Here is an 18,811-nt window from a genome sequence, read left to right as displayed (position 1 = left end):
CAGTTGTCACAGATTAAACATTACAGTTAACTGTATAAATGTAATATCCCGCGTCTTAATAGGAGGTTCTTCGTGTCTATACTTTTATAATCCAGGTCCATTGTCACTAAAATAAGGAAGAAAAATAAGAAAATTCTTTTTTTTTGCTGGTTTTATACCATCTCTATGAAAAGAAACTTGGAATTCATATAATGCTGGAGAAAAAAATGGGGACTTAAATGTATAACATGTTGTCCAAAGATGAGAAATTTTCTGGCTGATAAATTTTAAAAGAAAAATGCTATGTAAGCTGTTTATTATGCAACAATGCATAAAAGACAACCTTAAAACCTCAGTGGTATCTAACAATAAACACTTACTTAGCTCCTGAGCTTGCTCCTCTGAGGGTTCAGAGGATATGGGCGTGGTCTCGGCTGATCTTTACCAAGTCAGTCTTGGATCTGTTGGGCTGTTTAGATAATCTTGGCTGTATTCACATACCTCAGGGGTCAGCTGATTCTCATATGATCTAAGATGGCCTTGTGGGAAGGTCTAGTTATGGCTTCTTCGTAATTATGGAAGAGGGCTAAAATAAAAATAAAAGTGGAAATCCCTTAGTTCATTTTAAAATCTTTTTTTTTTTTTTTGTATTGAGTTGACTAATTTTCCATTAGCAATGCAAAGTCACATGGTCAAGCCCAGAGACAGAAGAGGGACAGAATGCCTCAGCTGGAGTGGGAGGTCATTGCAAAATTGCATGGAAAGGGTTATGGATTTGTAAGGGCTGACTCATTCGTGACAGTGATGTAATCAATGCACCTTGCATGTTAAATGATCCCATGGATAATCTGTATAATTTTAATTAGAGTATGAGAAGGATCATTCTAGGTCAAACCTGGATTCTGCTTGTCTCTTATGTAGTCACTTTAAGGAGTAGTATAGCACAAGTCTGTTTTTCTTCTGTAACAGCAATTCACATATTTGAAGATGTCTCTCAGTTATTCCTTTTGTCTTCTTAGAAATACATATCACCAAGCTAACTTCATGTTTCCTCTATTTCCTGCTTATACTGGTTTCCAGATCTGATTATTCTGTTTAGAATCCAGTTAACCTAGATTTCTTTTAAAACATCAGAATTGAGAGCATATTTTTGAGCTGTCCTATCCAGTATGATAGCCACTAGCCACATGTGGCTATTGAGCACCTGAAATGTGATCAGCCTAATGTGAAATATTCAAAAGTTAGTTTAAAAAAATTAAAAAACGAGGCAGGCGGATCACGAGGCCAAGAGATTGAGACCATCCTGGCCAACACAGTGAAACGCTGTCTCTACTAAAAATACAAAAAAATTAGCAGGGTGTGGTGGCACATGCCTGTGGTCCCAGCTACTCAGGAGGTTGAGGCAGAAGAATCACTGGAACCCAGGAGGCGGAGGTTGCAGTGAGCCAAGATTGCGCCACTGCACTCCAGCCTGGTAACAAAGCAAGACTTCATCTCAAATAATAATAAATAATAATAATAATAATAATAATAAATGATTTATGAGCTTCCTGGGCAAGATGGCTGAATAGGAACAGCTCTGGTGTACAGTTCCCAGTAAGAACAATGCAGACAGCAGGGATTTCTGCATTTTCAACTGAGGTATCCAGTTCATCTCATTGGGACTGATTAGACAGTGGGTGCAGCTCATGGAGGGCAAGCCAAAGCAGTGTGGGGCACTGCCTCACCTGGGAAATTCAGGGGCCGGGGAACTCCCTGCCCTAGTCAAGGGAAGCTGTCAGGGACCATGCAGTGAGTCATGGTGCTATATGACTCAGATACTATGCTTCTCCCATGGTCTTCACAACCCACAGACCAGGAGATTCCCTTGGGTGCCTACACCACAAGGGCCCTAGGTTTCAAGCAAAAAATTGTGCAGCCTTTTGGACAGATACCCAGCTACTTGTAGGAGTTGTTTTTCATACCCCAGTGGTGCCTGGAATGCCAGTGAGACAGAACTGTTCACCCCCATGGAAAGGGGGCTGAAGCCAGGGAGGCAAGTGATCTAGCTCAGCAGATCCCACCCTTACAGAGCCCAGCAAGCTAAGATCCACTGGCTTAAAATTCTCACTGCTAGCACAGCAGTCTGAAGTTGACCTGGGATGCTTGATCTTGGTGGACAGAGGGGCGTCTGCCATTACTAAGGCTTGAGTAGGCAGTTTTTCCATCACAGGGTAAACTAAGCTACTGGGAAATTTAGACTGGGCAGAGCCCACCACAGTACCACAAAGCCAGTGTAGCCAAACTGCCTCTCTAGCTTCCTCCTATCTGGGTAGGGCATCTATGAAAGAAAGGCAGCAGCCCCAGTCAGGAGCTTACAGATAAAACTCTCATCTCCCTGGGACAGAGAACCTAGGGGAAGGGGTAGCCATGGGCACAGCTTCAGCAGACCTAAATATTCCTGCCTGCTGGCTCTGAAGAGAGCAGTGGATCTCCCAGAACAGTGCTCAAGCTCGGCTAAGGAACAGACTGCTTCCTCAAGTGAGTCCCTGACCCCCGTGCCTCCTGATGGGGAGACACCTCCCAGCAGGGGTTGATAAACACCTCACACAGGAGAGCTCTGGCTGGCATCTGGCAGGTGCTCCTTTGAGACGAAGCTTCCAGAGGAAGGATCAGGCAGAATTCTTTTCTGTTCTGCAGTCTCTGCTGGTGATACTCAGGCAAACAAGGTCTGAAGTGGACTCCCAGCAAACGCCAGCAGACCTGCAGAAGAAGGGCCTATTAGAAGGAAAACTAACAAAGAGAAAACAACAGCATCAACATCAACAGAAAGGATAACCATGCAAAAACTCCATCCGAAGGTTACCAACAGCAGAGACCAAAGGTAGATAAATCCTTGAAGATGAGGAAAAACTGGCACAAAAAAGCTGAAAATTCCAAAGACCAAATGCCTCTTCTCCTCCAAAGGATCACACCTCCTCTCCAGCAAGAGAACAAAACAGGATTGAGAATGAGTTTGACAAATTGACAGAAGTAGGCTTCAGAAAGTGGGTAATAACACACTCCACTGAATTAAAGGAGCATGTTATAACCTAATGCAAGGAAGCCAAGAACCTTGATAAAAGGTTAGAGGGATTGCTGACTGGAATAACCAGTTTAGAGAAGAACATAATGACCTGACAAAACTGAAAAGCACAGCACGAGAACTTCGTGAAGCATACACAAGTATCAGTAGCCAAATTGATCAAGCAGAGAAAGGATATCAGAGATTAAGGTCAACTTAATGAAATAAAGTGTGAAGGCAAGATTAGAAAAAAAAGAAGGAACAAAGCCTGTAAGAAATATGGGACTGTGTGAAAAGACAAACCTACATTAGATTGATGTACCTGAAAGTGACGGAGATAATGGAACCAAGTTGGAAAACACACTTCAGGATATTATCCAGGAGAACTTTGCCAACCTAGCAAGACAGGCCAACATTCAAATTCAGGAAATACAGAGAACACCACAAAGACACTCCACGAGAAGACCAACCCCAAGACACATAAGCATCAGATTCACCAAGATTGAAATGAAGGAAAAAATGTTAAGGGCAGCAGAAAGAAAGGTTGGGTTATCCACAAAGGGAAGCCCATCAGACTAACAGTAGATCTCTCTGCAGAAATTCTACAAGCCAGAAGAGAGTGGGGGGTCAATATTCAACATTCTTAAAGAAAATAATTTTCAACCCAGAATTTCATATCCAGCCAAACTAAGCTTCATAAGTGAAGGAGAAATAAAATCTTTTACAGACAAGCAAACGCTGAGGGATTTTGTCACTACCAGGCCTGCCTTACAAGAGATCCTGAAGGAAGCACCAAATATGGAAAAGGAAAAATTGTTACCAGTCAGCCACTGCAAAAACAAACCAAAGTGTAAAGACCATCAACACTATGAAGAAACTGCATCAACTAATGGGCAAAATAACAGCTAGCATCATAATGACAGAATCAAATTCACACATAATACTATTAACCTTAAATGTAAATGGGCTAAATGACCCAATTAAAAGGTACAGACTGGCAAATTGGATAAAGAGTCAAGACCCATCAGTGTGCTGTATTCGGGAGACCCATCTCACATGCAAAGGCACACATTAGCTCAATTTAAAGGGATGGAGGAAGATTTACCAAGCAAATGGAAAGCAAGAAAACAAAAAAGCAGGAGTTGCATTCCCAGTCTCTGCTAAAACAGACTTTCGACCAACAAAGATCAAAAAAAGACAAAGAAGGGCATGACATAACAGTAAAGGGATCAATGCAACAAGAAGCGCTATCCCAAATATATATGCATCCAATACAGAAGCACCCAGATTCATAAAGCAAGTTCTTAGAGACCTACAAAGAGACTTAGGCTCCCACACAATAATAGTGGAAGACTTTAACACCCCAGTGCTAATATTAAACAGATCAATGAGACAGAAAATTAACAAAGATATTCAGGCCTAATAGACCAAGCAGGCCTAATAGACATCTACAGAACTCTCCACCCTAAATCAACAGAATATACATCCTTCTCAGCACCACATAGCACTTATTCTAAAATTGACCACATAATTGGAAGTAAAACACTCCTCAGCAAATGCAAAAGAATGGAAATCATAACAAACAGTCTCTCAGACAACAGTGCAATAAAATTAGAACTCAGGATTAAGAAACTCACTCAAAACCACTACATGGAAACTGAACAACTTGCTCCTGGATGACTACTGGGTAAATAACGAAGTTAAGGCAGAAATAAAGAAATTCTTTGAAGTCAATGAGAACGAAGACACGACTTACCAGAATCTCTGGGACACAGCTAAAACAATGTTTAGAAGGAAATTTATAACACTAAATGCCCAGACGAGAAAGCAGAAAAGATCTAAAATCAACAATTAAAAGAACTAGAGAAGCAAGAGCAAACAAATTCAAAGGCTAGCAGAAGACAAGATATAACTAAGATCAAAACCGAATTGAAGGAGAAAGAGACATGAAAAACCCTTCAAAAAATGTCAATGAATTCAGAAGCAGGTTTTTTGAAAAGATTAACAAAATAGATAGACTGTTGGCCAGATTAATAAAGAAGAAAACAGAGAAGAATCAAATAGACACAATAAAAATGATAAAGGGGAGATCACCACTGATCCCATAGAAATACAAACTACCATCAGAGAATACTATGAACACCTCTATGCAAATAAACTAGAAAATCTAGAAGAAATGGATAAATTCCTGGGCACATACACATTCCCAAGACTAAATCAGGAAGAAGTCAAACCCCTGAATAGATCAAAACAAGTTCTGAAATTGAGGCAGTAATTAGCAGCCTACCAACCAAAAAAAGCCCAGGACCAGACAGATTCACAGCTGAATTCTACCAGACGTACAAAGAGGAGTTGGTGCCATTCCTTCTGAAACTATTCCAAACAACAGAAAAAGAGGGACTCCTTCCTAACTCATTTTGTGAGGCCAGCATCATCCTGATACCAAAACCTGGCAGAGACACAGCAAAAAAAAAAAAAAAGAAATTTTCAGCTCAGTATCCCTGATGAATATCAATGTGAAAATCTTCAATAAAATACTGGAAAACTGAATTCAGCAGCACATTAAAAAGCTTATCCACACAAGCAAGTTAGCTTCATTCCTGAGATGCAAGCCTGGTTCAACATATGCAAATTGATAAATGTAGTCCATCACATAAACAGAACCAATGACAAAAACCACATAATTATCTCAATAGATGCAGAAAAGGCCTTTGATAAAATTCAACATCTCTCATGCTAAAAACACTCAATAAACTATGTATCGATGGAACAAATCTCAAAATAGTAAGAGCTGTTTATGAAAAACCCACAGGCAATGTCATACTGAATGGGCAAACGCTGGAAGCATTCCCTTAGAAAACTGGCACAAGACAAGGATGCCCTTTCTCACAACTCCTATTCAATATAGTATTGGAAGTTCTGGCCAGGGCAATCAGACAAGAGAAAGAAAAAGAGTATTCAGATAGGAAGAAAGAAAATCAAATTGCAGTTGCTGATGACATAATTTTATATTTAGAAAACCCCATTGTCTCAGCCCCAAAACTCCTTAAGCTGATAAACAGCTTCAACAAAGTCTCATAATACAAAGTCAATGTGCAAAAATCACAAGCATTCCTATACACCAATAATAGAGAGCCAAATCATGAGCAAACTCCCATTCATAAGTGCTACAAAGAGAATAAAATACCTAGGAATACATCTTACAAGGGATGTCAAGGACCTCTTCAAGGAGGACTACAAACCACTGCTCAAGGAAATAAGAAAGGACACGAACAAATGAAAAACATTCCATGCTCATGGATGGGAAGAATCAATATCATGAAAATGGCCATTCTGTCAAAAGTAATTTATAGATTCAATGTTATCCCCATCAAGCTACCATTGATTTTCTTCACAGAATTAGAACAATCTACTACAGATATATACAACAGATATATATACTACAATCTACTGCAGATATATAGACCAATGGAACAGAACAGAGACCTCAGAAATAACACCACACATTTACAACCATCTGATCTTTGACAAACTTGACAAAAACTAGCAATGGGGAAAGGATTCCCTATTTAATAAATGGTGTTGGGAAAACTGGCTAGCCACATGCTGAAAACTGAAACTGGACCCCTTCCTTACACCTTATATAAAAATTAACTCAAGATGGATTAAAGATTTAAATGTAAGACCTAAAACCATAAAAAACCTAAAAGAAACCTAGGCAAAGCCATTCAAGACATAGGCATGAGCAAAGACTTTATGACTAAAACACAAAAAGCAATGGCAACAAAAGCCAAAATAGACAAATGGGATCTAATTAAAATAAAGAGCTTCTGCACAGCAAAACAAACTATCATCAGAGTAAACAGGCAACCTACAGAATGGGAGAACAGTTTTGCAATCTATCCATCTGGCAAAGGGCTAATATCTAGAATCTACAAGGAACTTAAACAATTGTACAAGAAAAAAAACATTGGAAAGTGGGTGAATGATATGAATAGGTGAAGGATATGCACACTTTTCAAAAGAAGATATTGATGCAGCCAATAAACATATGAAAAAAGGCTGTGCATCATTGGTCATGAGAGAAATGCAAATCAAAACCACAATGAGATACCATTTTATGACAGAACGGTGATCATTAAAAGGTCAGGAAACAAGATACTGGAAAAGGTGTGGAGAAATAGGAATGCTTTTACACTGTTGGTGGGAGTGTAAATTAGTTTAACCATTGTGGTAGACAGTGTGGCAATTCCCCAGGGATCTAGAACTAGAAATACTATTTGACCCAGCAATCCCATTATTGGGTATATACCCAAAGAATTATATATCATTTTACTATAAAGACACATGCACATGTTTCACAATAGCAAAGACTTGGAACCAACCCAAATGTCCACCAGTGTTAGACTGGATAAAAGAAAATGTGGCTCATATACACCATGGAATACTATGCAGTCATAAAAAGAACGAGTTCATGTGCTTTGTAGGGACATGGATGAAGCTGGAAACCGTCATTCTCAGCAAACTAACACAGGAACAAAAAATCAAACACTGCATGTTCTCAATCGTAAGTGGGAATTGGACAATGAGAATATATGGGCACAGCGTGGGGAACATCACACACTGGGGCCTGTCGGGGGATGGGGGGCAAGAGGAAGGATAGCATTAAGATAAATACCTAAAGTAGCTGACGGGTTGATAGGTGCAGCCAAACACCATGGCACATGTGTGCCTATGTAACAAACCCGCACATTCTGCACATGTATCCCAGAACTTAAAGCATAATGAAAAAAATTCAAAAATATCTTATGAGTATTTTTATATTGAAAAAAGTAATAAAAACATTTTGGCTATATCATGTAAATAAAATATGTTTTGAAGTTAATTTACCCTTTTTCTTTCCCCTTTTTAAAAAAATGTGACTACTAGAAAATATTAAATTACATATATAATTTCCATTATATTTCTATAAGACAGCATGGACTTCCATATTGCCCACTACCTCTTTTTACTAGATTCTATATTTTTCTGCTGTTATTACATTGTGTTATTTTTTAACACATGTATCAGATTTTTGGCACATATAAATCTCATGGTCAGCTTATACATTGAAATTATTCTCATAGACATGATTATCAGGTCATGTTATTCCATCCTGCATTTGTTCCTCTGAAACTAACTGCAAGACTTTGTATACTAATAAATTTGTATATTCTCTGCTCTTAAATTGAACAGTTGAGTTGAAGACTACATATTTTTTTCCTCTCAAATATTATTTTAATGAAGCTATTGATATGGAAGTCCTGAATTTTAGTGCTATTTCTACTGCGAACTATTATTCAAATTAGGAAAGACACCCTGTTTAACCTGTGTTTTTTTTTTAATTGTAAGACATTACATTGCCCTTTAATAACTTCTAATTCCAAAATTTCATTTTTCTAATTAATTCTTATTTCTGTGATGTTTGATAGATTTTTTTCCTTAAGAATAAGGGGCCTGAAATGAAAGAAAGCTCCCAACTTTTCCTGGGGATACTATTATCAATGGTTTCCTGGCTGGTAAACCAGCTTGTGGGGGTGGGAGATGATTTGTAGCATTTGCTAATTTCTGTAATGTAGCTACTCTCACCATCTTAACCAATTTCAAGCATCCACTGGCTTGCAAAATTCCAGGAAATTTAAAAATTAACTCTCTCAAATCAATAAGAACTAGCTTTAGAACCCATTTATTTTGAGCTATATATTTTTTCTTGATTTTTCCTTTGTTTCCACCTGCCCAGTAGCAAAAGTCTTGTTCATCCTTAATGCCAATTGAATAGGGTTCTTTTTTCTCTTCTTACTGCAGCCATCATAATTGAGAAATGCATAGCTTCACTCTACTACAACTATGTCCTTGATTTGTTGCATAGAATCTTCAGAATCTTACCCTCCACACCTACCTGGCCTCATGTCTCTGTTTACTCAGCACCAGCTATGGTTGTCCTTGCACTCCTCAATGAGGGCGCCTTTGTTCAGTGTGTCTCTGTGTCGCTGTTTCCTGTATCCTAATAAATCCTTTCCATCCTTCCAGGAGTTCTGAAGTTACATGTCCTTCCTAAGTTCTTCCTTGATCCTCTTCCTCCCCTGTAATTTTTCCTCTCTTCACACCCATGAAAATAACCACTGTGATTTTCACTTGGACCTTCATCATTTGCCACCTCATTATTTATATCATATTGTTATGACCGCTGTATTACTACTTACACAATTTATGATTTGGTTAACTTCCCGTGTTTCTTGCACACTGTCCTTGTCTAGTGACTGTTTGCCACACTTCTTTGCTCACTCTAAATTAATTCATGCAGTACCATGTACAGGGGCACCTTGCACTTCCAACTTTACCTGTGTTATCTAGCCTTGTTGCCTTGGACTACTCACTTCATTTTCCAGAGCTTTAGTTTCCTTGTCTCTAAGATAGCAATACTGATATTTTCTGTTCAAAATGATTATTAGAATACTTATAATGTAGGGAAAATAACTTTCATAATGCTGGTACAATAAACTTATTTTCAGCATTACCAAATTTATTATAGCAGGTAGTCAGGAAGTATGTCTTCATGAAGTGTGTAGAGAGTAAAGCTATAGTTACCAGACTCTGGGAAGGGGTGGGGGCCATAAAGAGAGGTTGGTTAGTGGGAACAAAGAGACAGTTAAATAGCAAGAGTGAGTTCTTGTGTTTGATAACACAGTACGGTGATGACAGTTAACAGCAATTTATAGTATATTTCAAAATAGCTAGAAGAGAAGATTTGAAATGTTTCAATGCAAAGAAATGATGAATGTGTCCAGGTGCAGTGGCTCAGTGGCTCACACCTGTAATCCCAGCACTTTGTGAGGCTGAGGTGGGTGGATCACAAGGTCAGGAGTTCGAGACCAGCCTGGCCAACATGGTGAAACCCCATCTCTACTAAAAATACAAAAATTAGCTGGGTGTGGTGGTACACATCTGTAGTCCCAGCTACTCGGGAGGCTGAGGGGGAAGAATTGCTTGAACCCACGAGGCAGAGGTAGCGGTGAGCCGAGACCATGCCATTGTACTCCAGCCTGGGTGACAGAGTGAGACTCTGTCTTAAAAAAATAATGGTGAATGTTTGAGGTGATGGATATCCTAAATACCTTGATTTGATCCCTACCCATGGTATATATCTATCAAAATATCATATGTATCCCATAAATAAGTATAACTATTATGTATCAATAAAAATGTAAATACATAAAGAGCAAACAGATATAACAAAAGTAAATTTAGGTTTGTTAATATTTTAATACGGATCATAGTCTATCAACAATATATTATGTATATTTTTCTCTTTATAAATTCTTTATAGAACATCTTGCAAATCCAGACCATACACAATAAGTATTTGAGTGACTCAAATCCACTAAAAGTTGGATATATTAGAATCTGGGGTATGAACTCTACCTATGTGACACAAGTCAATTACACCTATGACAACAAGCCATTTATGGGGAGAAATTTCCAGAGTGACCCTTATAAACAGGTAGGTCTGAAAGGAATATTAGCATATCACAAGTAAATTTTGTCATTCTGCAAAATTATCACCAATAATTTTGCTAGCAATTAAAATTATCATGTTATATTCTCATATATTAGAATGTTATAAATATGTGCAATAGATATGTTCCTGAAAAGTTGCAAATGTTGAATCATATTGTAAAATGTGCAACATTAGTGGTCTTTTCAGTATAGTCTAGGGGTCAGTGATCACTGGCCTGATGAGATCCTCTCCATGTATTTACCAAAGAGACTGCTATGTTTTGATAGGTTGGTCTTCCACGTTAGCAAAATAAAACTTATTCCTGCTGTAGAGGCTAAAACAAAGGAAAGGGTGATTCCCTAAAGCTGTTGAAGGTTTCCCCGTCCTTCCTGCACTTATTCATGTCCCTGGTCAAACTGATGGATCTTACGGGTGGATGAAAATTGGCAGTAAACTGTGGTGATCATCAGGTGAATATATTCACCTGTGGTATAAGATAAAAGGTTGACAAAACAGGGGGACAGAAATAGCAGGCCCTACCTGAGGATTCTAGAACCAACTAAACTAGAATTTTGGAAGATAAAATACCAATCATTACCAAAGGCAACTACAAAAAAAGTATCTCACTTTTAGAACACAAGACTTCATAAACACAGAATCAGCAACCCGTAATGGATAGTTTAGAAAAGTGAAAATGAATAACCATAGTTCTTTTTTTCTATAAGGTGAAGTGGGCGCCCTGATGGTATTTGGACTCTGGAAAATGGCCCCTCTGAGTGCTCAAATAGTTACTCTCCCTTTAAGCTCTTCTGGGAATTTACCTTAAAGCATTTTACCTAGACCTAGAACAGTAATTGCTTCCTGTTAAGATTGTGTAGAAAATCCTGGAAGACCTCTTTTTAAAAACTGTATGGTGCATCTGATGCCTATTATGTGCCAGGCACTATACTGTTTGGAATGAGGAAAACATGAAACCGCCCTGCTGTCAAGAGGACTAAAACCCAGTGGCAAAACAAAGAGATTTTAATAAATGTTGTTTTAATCACAGCTACAAATATTTGTAAACAATAAGGTTCTGACTAAATGAAGTGAAAAGAAACAGCATAGGGATTATGCACACAGAGCATCTCTCTGTATTTACCTGACCGGAATCAATGTGACCTAACCTGAAAAGGAATGTTTATATCTTATTACTGGAAAGGAATGAATACATCATTTTTTATTAAATTGTAATTTAAGAGGTGACCTACATGTAGGTTTAAGAAGTTCTAAAATATCCATTTATGACTTTTCTTTTCTGGCAGACACTAACTATTCAATTGACTGATGACATTATCAACCTGGAAAAGTTAACTGAGGTTACTTGGATTTATGGTGATCCTGTCCTTCCTACTCCAACTAAGACGAGTACCATCCCAACGAGTTCTCATCCTTCTCCATCTACTACTAATGCTACCAGTTCTGAGACTATCACTGGTTCTGCCAGTGCAAATACTACCACTGGCACTACTACTACTGCTCCTATCACAACCACACCTTTTGCAACAAGCACTGTTGGTGTTACAGCTAGTACTACTGTTCCTGATACAACTGCTCCTTTCCCTACAAGCACTACTACTGCTAGCACTAGCGTTACTGTTCCTATCACAACCACACCTTTTGCAACAACTACTATTAGTGTTACAACTAATACTACTATTCCTGATACGACTGTCCTTTTCCCCACAAATACTACTACTGGTAGCACTAATACTACTCTTCCTATGACAATTACACCTTTCCCAACAAGTACTATYARTATTACCACTAATACTACTGTTCCTGATACAATTACCCCTTTCCCTACAAATACTACTACTGCTAGCACTAATGCTTCTGTTTCTATCACAGCSACACCTTTTGCAACAAGTACTAKTCTTGTTACAACTAGTACTACTRTTCCTARTGCAACTSCTCCTTTCYCTRYAAGTACTACTAGTGSTAGCACTAGYRTTRCTGTTCCTRTSACAACCAYACCTTTTGYRACAAGTRCTRTTGRTGTTACAACTAGTACTACTGTTCCTGATACAACTGCTCCTTTCCCTACAAGCACTACTAGTGCTAGCACTAGCATTGCTGTTCCTATCACAACCACACCATTTGTGACAAGTGCTGTTGATGTTACAACTAGTACTACTGTTCCTGATACAACTGCTCCTTTCCCTACAAGCACTACTAGTGCTAGCACTAGCATTACTGTTCCTATCACAACCACACCTTTTTTGACAAGTGCTGTTGATGTTACAACTAGTACTACTGTTTCTGATACAACTGATCCTTTCCCTACAAGCACTACTAGTGCTAGCACTAGCATTGCTGTTCCTATCACAACCACACCATTTGTGACAAGTGCTATTAGTGTTACAACTAATACTACTATTCCTGATACGACTGTCCTTTTCCCCACAAATACTACTACTGGTAGCACTAATACTACTCTTCCTATGACAATTACACCTTTCCCAACAAGTACTATTAATATTACCACTAATACTACTGTTCCTGATACAATTACCCCTTTCCCTACAAATACTACTACTGCTAGCACTAATGCTTCTGTTTCTATCACAGCCACACCTTTTGCAACAAGTACTATTCTTGTTACAACTAGTACTACTATTCCTAATGCAACTGCTCCTTTCCCTATAAGTACTACTAGTGCTAGCACTAGTGTTGCTATTCCTGTGACAACCAAACCTTTTGCAACAAGTACTATTGGTGTTACAACTAGTACCATGCTTCCTGATACAACTGCTCATTTCCCTACAAGTACTACTAGTGCTAGCACTAGCATTACTGTTCCTATCACAACCACACCTTCCCCTACAAATACTGCTGATGCTAACACTAGTAATACTGTTTCTAATACCACTATGCCTTCTCCTACAAGTAGTGCCAGTATGAGCACTATAGCTACTGTTTCCATTTCAATGACTCCTTCTATGACAAGTACTGCTGATGCCACCATTAGTACTACTGTACTTATTGCCACTACTCCTTCTCTAACAAGTACTACTGATGTTAGCACTAATACTACTATTTATAATATAAGTAGTCCTTTTCAAACAAGTACTACTAATGCTAGCACTACTACTAATGTTGCTAATATAACCACTACCTCTTATACAAGTACTGATGATACTGTTCCAATTACTACTATTCCTTCTTTTGCAAATACTGGTGTTGATACTACTAGTAATAGTTTTCCTATTATGACCACTTCTTCCTCTGAAAGTACTAATGCTACAAACACTACTGTTATGGTAACTACTTCTCCTACAAGTACTGATGTTGCTAGCACAAATAATGAATCTTCTGTGACAAATTCTCTTTTACCTACAATGTCTGCTGGTAATAGAACTAGTAATAGTATTTCCATATCAGCTACTTCTTCTGGTAATATTGTTCCTATTGTGACTACTCCTTCTCCAAGTACTGATGCTACTAGTACAGGTAAAAATACTATTCCTGGGATAACTACTTATTACCAAACTTCTCCCACCACTCCTACCCACACTCTTACTTCTATTCCTAGCTCTACTACTCCTATTTTGAGCATGTTTCCAACAAGTAATACATTCACTACTGATAAAATTACTAATTTTACTACCCCCACAAATGCAAACACCATTATTTTCAACACTCTTGATACAAAAAGTACCATGATAATGGATGCTACAGTTGCTACTACCAGCACCAAAGATAATACCATGAGTCCAGATACAACAGTTACTTCCACAGACACATTCACTATACACATCACACAGTTCACTGCTCCCCATTCTGTTACTACTACGACTCTAGGCTTAAGCCACACATCATTAGCTCCTACAAATCTTCCTAGTCTAGGCATCATTGATACTACTACTGCCAGCACTACAGCCCCTATAATGGATTTAGTTACTACAAGTATTATAAATATCACCACTGAGGGAAACACAAATACAACTACAGGAGTTGCTGCAGCTACCATGATGACAAATACTACTTCTATAAAAACTACCACTGAGGTAATTTCAACTCTACCTCATATAGGCACACCTGGTGCCATCACCACAGATGACAAGTCTCCAGCTGCACTTACCACAAATACCACCACTACCTATCCTCCAAATACCCCTAGTTATGCTTTAAATACCACCTCCACAGACACTGGAGATACTACTACACCAAATACCAACAATGCAAACATGACCAGTATAATGCCAGGTGTTACAGATGTTATAAGTACTCCCACGACTGTTAATGTTAGCATCACAACTATTCCTATTTTGAATACTTTTTCTACTACTTCAGACACCATAATTACTAATACTGAAGACTCTGCCACTTCCTCACATATAAACACTGCAGATGTTACATCTACTACTAAAACTACTGCAAGTGCCATTACAGTACATAGTACCACTATAGCTACACATATTTTCAACACAAAAACTACAAATTTAATTACTACTTCTGATACAGCCTTTACAAACACTTACATTTCAAGGACCACAGTTATTCCCATCACCAATACTATAAATAGTACAGGCCATGCAGTAAATATCACTGATGCAGATAACTCTAACAGTGTAACGGGTAACACCACACACATTTCTGTTTCAAATATCACAACAGCCTTAGACACAATAACAACTACTGGTCTAGATTTAGAAACTTCCCATATGGCAACAACAAATTCTACTACTGGGGAGTAGTGGCTAGTTATTTACCTATTACTGCAACTAGTGCTACCACAGGTACTACAAATATTACCAAATATGCTTTAAATGCTACCACTCCTAATAGCACAATACATACCTCTACTACTGCACTACTTATATTGCAAATGCCGTAAATGCTACTCTAGTTCCATGATTACTACTCAAGGCAGGATCGTTACCTCAGATAACTCCTTCAAACAACTATTACAGATACAGAAAATCAGTTATGAGATACTCTATTTTATGCTACTTAAGTTTTCACAAATATTAGTGCTCTAGCCACAAAAGACACAGCTACTCCAAACACTGTCATCATTGCAGACATGTTTAGGAAGGCTTACAATCCTTATAGCTTTCACCAAAGAAGCTGTGGGTACTTATTTTGCAGCCATAATATGTACTCTCTTTCTTTTAAATTATAGTTATTATTTTTATAACCTCATCAGTTAAACTACAGATGTTTTGTATATCCTATATATCCTTGCTGCAGACTTCACGGGTCTCAGATAACACCACATTAGGCTCTATAAATACTATTGTCTGAGGTGTAGTTATTAAAATAGTCCAACTTGTTTCTTGAGTCACATGACATAATACCATAACTGAGAGCACTAGTGATACCCCTGGCACTCAAATGGCTTCTATACCAACAGTTAATATTACAGTAGAGTATGTAATTAGTCATGCTAAAAAAATGCACTTTATTTTCCTATGAACTTTTCCAAATGGCATAGCTACCAATAGAGCCATTTGCATTACACATACTAATAGTATTATTGCTTCTGAAAAGTTCCTAACTGTAGCTACAGATATGGAAAATGCTACTATTGAAGGTCTTGTATAACCTTACTTCAGGCATTGAAATAATCTTAAGTTATAAATATTACCTATTGGTTTTACTATCATAGAAAATAAAATAATTATAGATCCTAAAAACATAAATTCCTGAACTTTGCAACCATTATTTTATAGGTACTACTAATACTCTTACTACAGATTTTATAAGTACTTCCACTTATAGATAGTATTCTCAGAAAATTATAATCAATCTAAATTATCAGATAGTCTTAAAGCCTTGCTGTTACCACCAGTGACTGGCTCTGACTCTAGTATAAATCAGAAATTATCCAGACAGAGGTAAGAATGTAAATATATAGCATAAGGAAGACAGCTTCTGCACTGGAATCACAGTTCATAATCTTATTTGTGTTTTCTTCTATTCATACAAGCTTTTCCCTTATAATCTCACTGTCCAGACTGTCCTTCATTATGTTAGGGTTATCAGTCTGTGCCTGGTCTTTCATATCCAAATTCATCATTTATCCTTGATCTTTTCTTAGATCACTCAGACCCCCATGAGTAGACCCATGGTTATTACCAAATCTGGTCAGCTGGGTACTATTGAAGGTTTAATGCTGGGACAGTATTCTCAAAGTTTAGTTCATGGATCCATGGGGTGCCACAAGTTCTTAAAATCTACTTTCACAATGCTTCTAAGTTACCTGATTTTTCAGTCTCATTGTCTCATTAGCACATAGTGGCATCGTCCAGAGACTCTATGCTGTATTGTGTCACAATAGATGACTATAGAAACAGAAAAAAGAATCTAGCTGTCTTCTATCAAGCTAGACATTAAACAGACTTACAAAACGTAAAATAATGCCATTCTTCTTAATAATTTTTTTTGCTTTGGAAAATATAGTTATTTTTCATTAAAAACATATTTATGTTACCACAAAGTGAATGTTATTTTTTATGAATGAAAAATAAATGTTAAAAAATATTTTACAAATGACTCAATTTTGATTTCTAATGCAGCAAGTATTAGCAGATATAACCCACATAAATAAGGCACAGTGCCCTCACTAATTTTGAATGTAAAAGGGTTCTGAGACCAAAGAGTTTGAGAACAACGTCCTTTAAGTGGGCATAAAACATCCTATTTCCACTCTCACGTCCCAGTCAAGTATATTATCAACTTCCCCAGCATGCAGGCACTCCAGCATCTATAACTTACTCTACATGAATATCTTCCACTGTCTACAAACACATCTGCCCAGCTTTTTGACGTGCGAGCCCAGCTATACTGTTGTCCAGACAATTTGATGGTGCTCCAGACGAGGGGCACAGATTCATCAGTCGGGAGCATTTGCCTTTTGGAATCTGCCCACAAGCTACACTCTTCTGAACAAAGTTGATAGACCTTATGCTTGTGTATACCTGAATCTTAACTTGACCTTCCAACTCAAAGCAAAACTCAAAATTTGATGGACTTGATCACAGACTTCCTCGTTTGTACCTTCACTGAGGGAGATGAAGTGCATTTGTGTTGTTGGCACCACAAACTCTGATACATGACAGTGCTCTGTGTGCTAAGGCACGGCACCTGATATCCTGCTGCCAACCCACCATGCCAGCACTGATTCACTGACCAAAGGCTTCACTTAAAGGAGCTGGGATTTGGGAAACTGAAGATGAATCTGCTTGAACAAGCGTAGCTCTGAAGGTACCAAAGTCCAACCTCTTAAACATGTAAATGGAACATAATTGAAAGCATGAAATTTTGAAAAGGTAAGAAATACTTTGAATATACAAAACTCTGGACTTTGGTCAGATGTTTGAAAAGACTTGAGAATTGAAACTCAGGAGTCAATGCACAAGTAGTGATCCCAGAACGAGGTTCAGAAAACCTGAGGGCAAGGTTGACATGCTCATCCTACCATTGGAAACACTAGAAAACCTGTCCATGGACTCCGACTTATAAGGTCTAGGGAAACTCCTATGCTCCATGACTGGCCCCACTGGGTCATCCACACATGTGATGTTAATTATGTACAAATGATTATAATTCATGTTCTAAGTATAAAGAAATTTACTCTTCTATACTTCCAATACTTGAGACATTCCTACCTTTACCATTGCCATGGGCATCATTATTATTACACCTGAAATTCATAATTACTAATTTAAACTTCATTTTACAGCATTCCAAGTATCACTATGCAAACACTATTCATGTTGACCATTTAAGAGATGCCACACATAATGCATGATTAATTTTCCAATGAGGAATATAGACGACAAATGTTTTGGATTAACAGGAAACTCTCTGGAGTCTAGAGGTATGTAGGAATACTTCAAGGAGTAGGGAAGCTGGGAGGTACCCTATAGCACAAAAGAGTCAAAGAAAGCCTTTCTAGTGGGGAATGAGTTGGACAAAGAGACCAACTTTACACAGTGTGATTAGGAGATATAGTCCACTCTTTCTACAGCATGAGCATTGTGAGAAGATAAAAGATTTAAAGTTTATCAATTTCCATCACCAAACTTCAGTGTATATGAGATTAGACATTCAAATTAGGGTTGGAAGAGTGTTCATGGCAGTAAAGGAACTTATAGGGCTAGAGAACGCTATGGTTTTCACATCCCCTTCTCCATGGGAGAGTGGAGTGGTGCTCTGTGTGCACTCTTAATCTCCATGAGCAGTTCTCTCTCTCTCTCTCTCTC

The 18,811-nt window shown here is 38.0% G+C and overlaps 1 protein-coding gene across 1 annotated transcript in view; it reads left to right on the top strand.

Moving 5' to 3' along the window:
* LOC116528012 (probable maltase-glucoamylase 2) overlaps positions 1 to 16,881 on the top strand; it is a 119,348-nt gene extending 102,467 nt beyond the window's left edge. Inside the window, 5 exon segments of the mRNA XM_032245204.1 lie at positions 10,389 to 10,562; positions 11,864 to 12,467; positions 13,170 to 15,295; positions 15,298 to 15,412; positions 15,415 to 16,881. Of these exon segments, the coding sequence (XP_032101095.1) occupies positions 10,389 to 10,562; positions 11,864 to 12,467; positions 13,170 to 15,295; positions 15,298 to 15,412; positions 15,415 to 15,458 (3,063 nt within the window). The 3' untranslated portion in view covers positions 15,459 to 16,881.
* The last annotated feature ends 1,930 nt before the right edge of the window (positions 16,882 to 18,811 follow it).

This window comes from Sapajus apella, unplaced genomic scaffold (assembly GCF_009761245.1).
Source record: "Sapajus apella isolate SASKATOON/1434 unplaced genomic scaffold, GSC_monkey_1.0 scaffold56, whole genome shotgun sequence".
Lineage (NCBI taxonomy): Eukaryota > Metazoa > Chordata > Mammalia > Primates > Cebidae > Sapajus > Sapajus apella.
The sequence above is the reverse complement of the archived record's forward strand: the minus strand, read 5'-3'. Positions and strand labels throughout refer to the sequence as shown.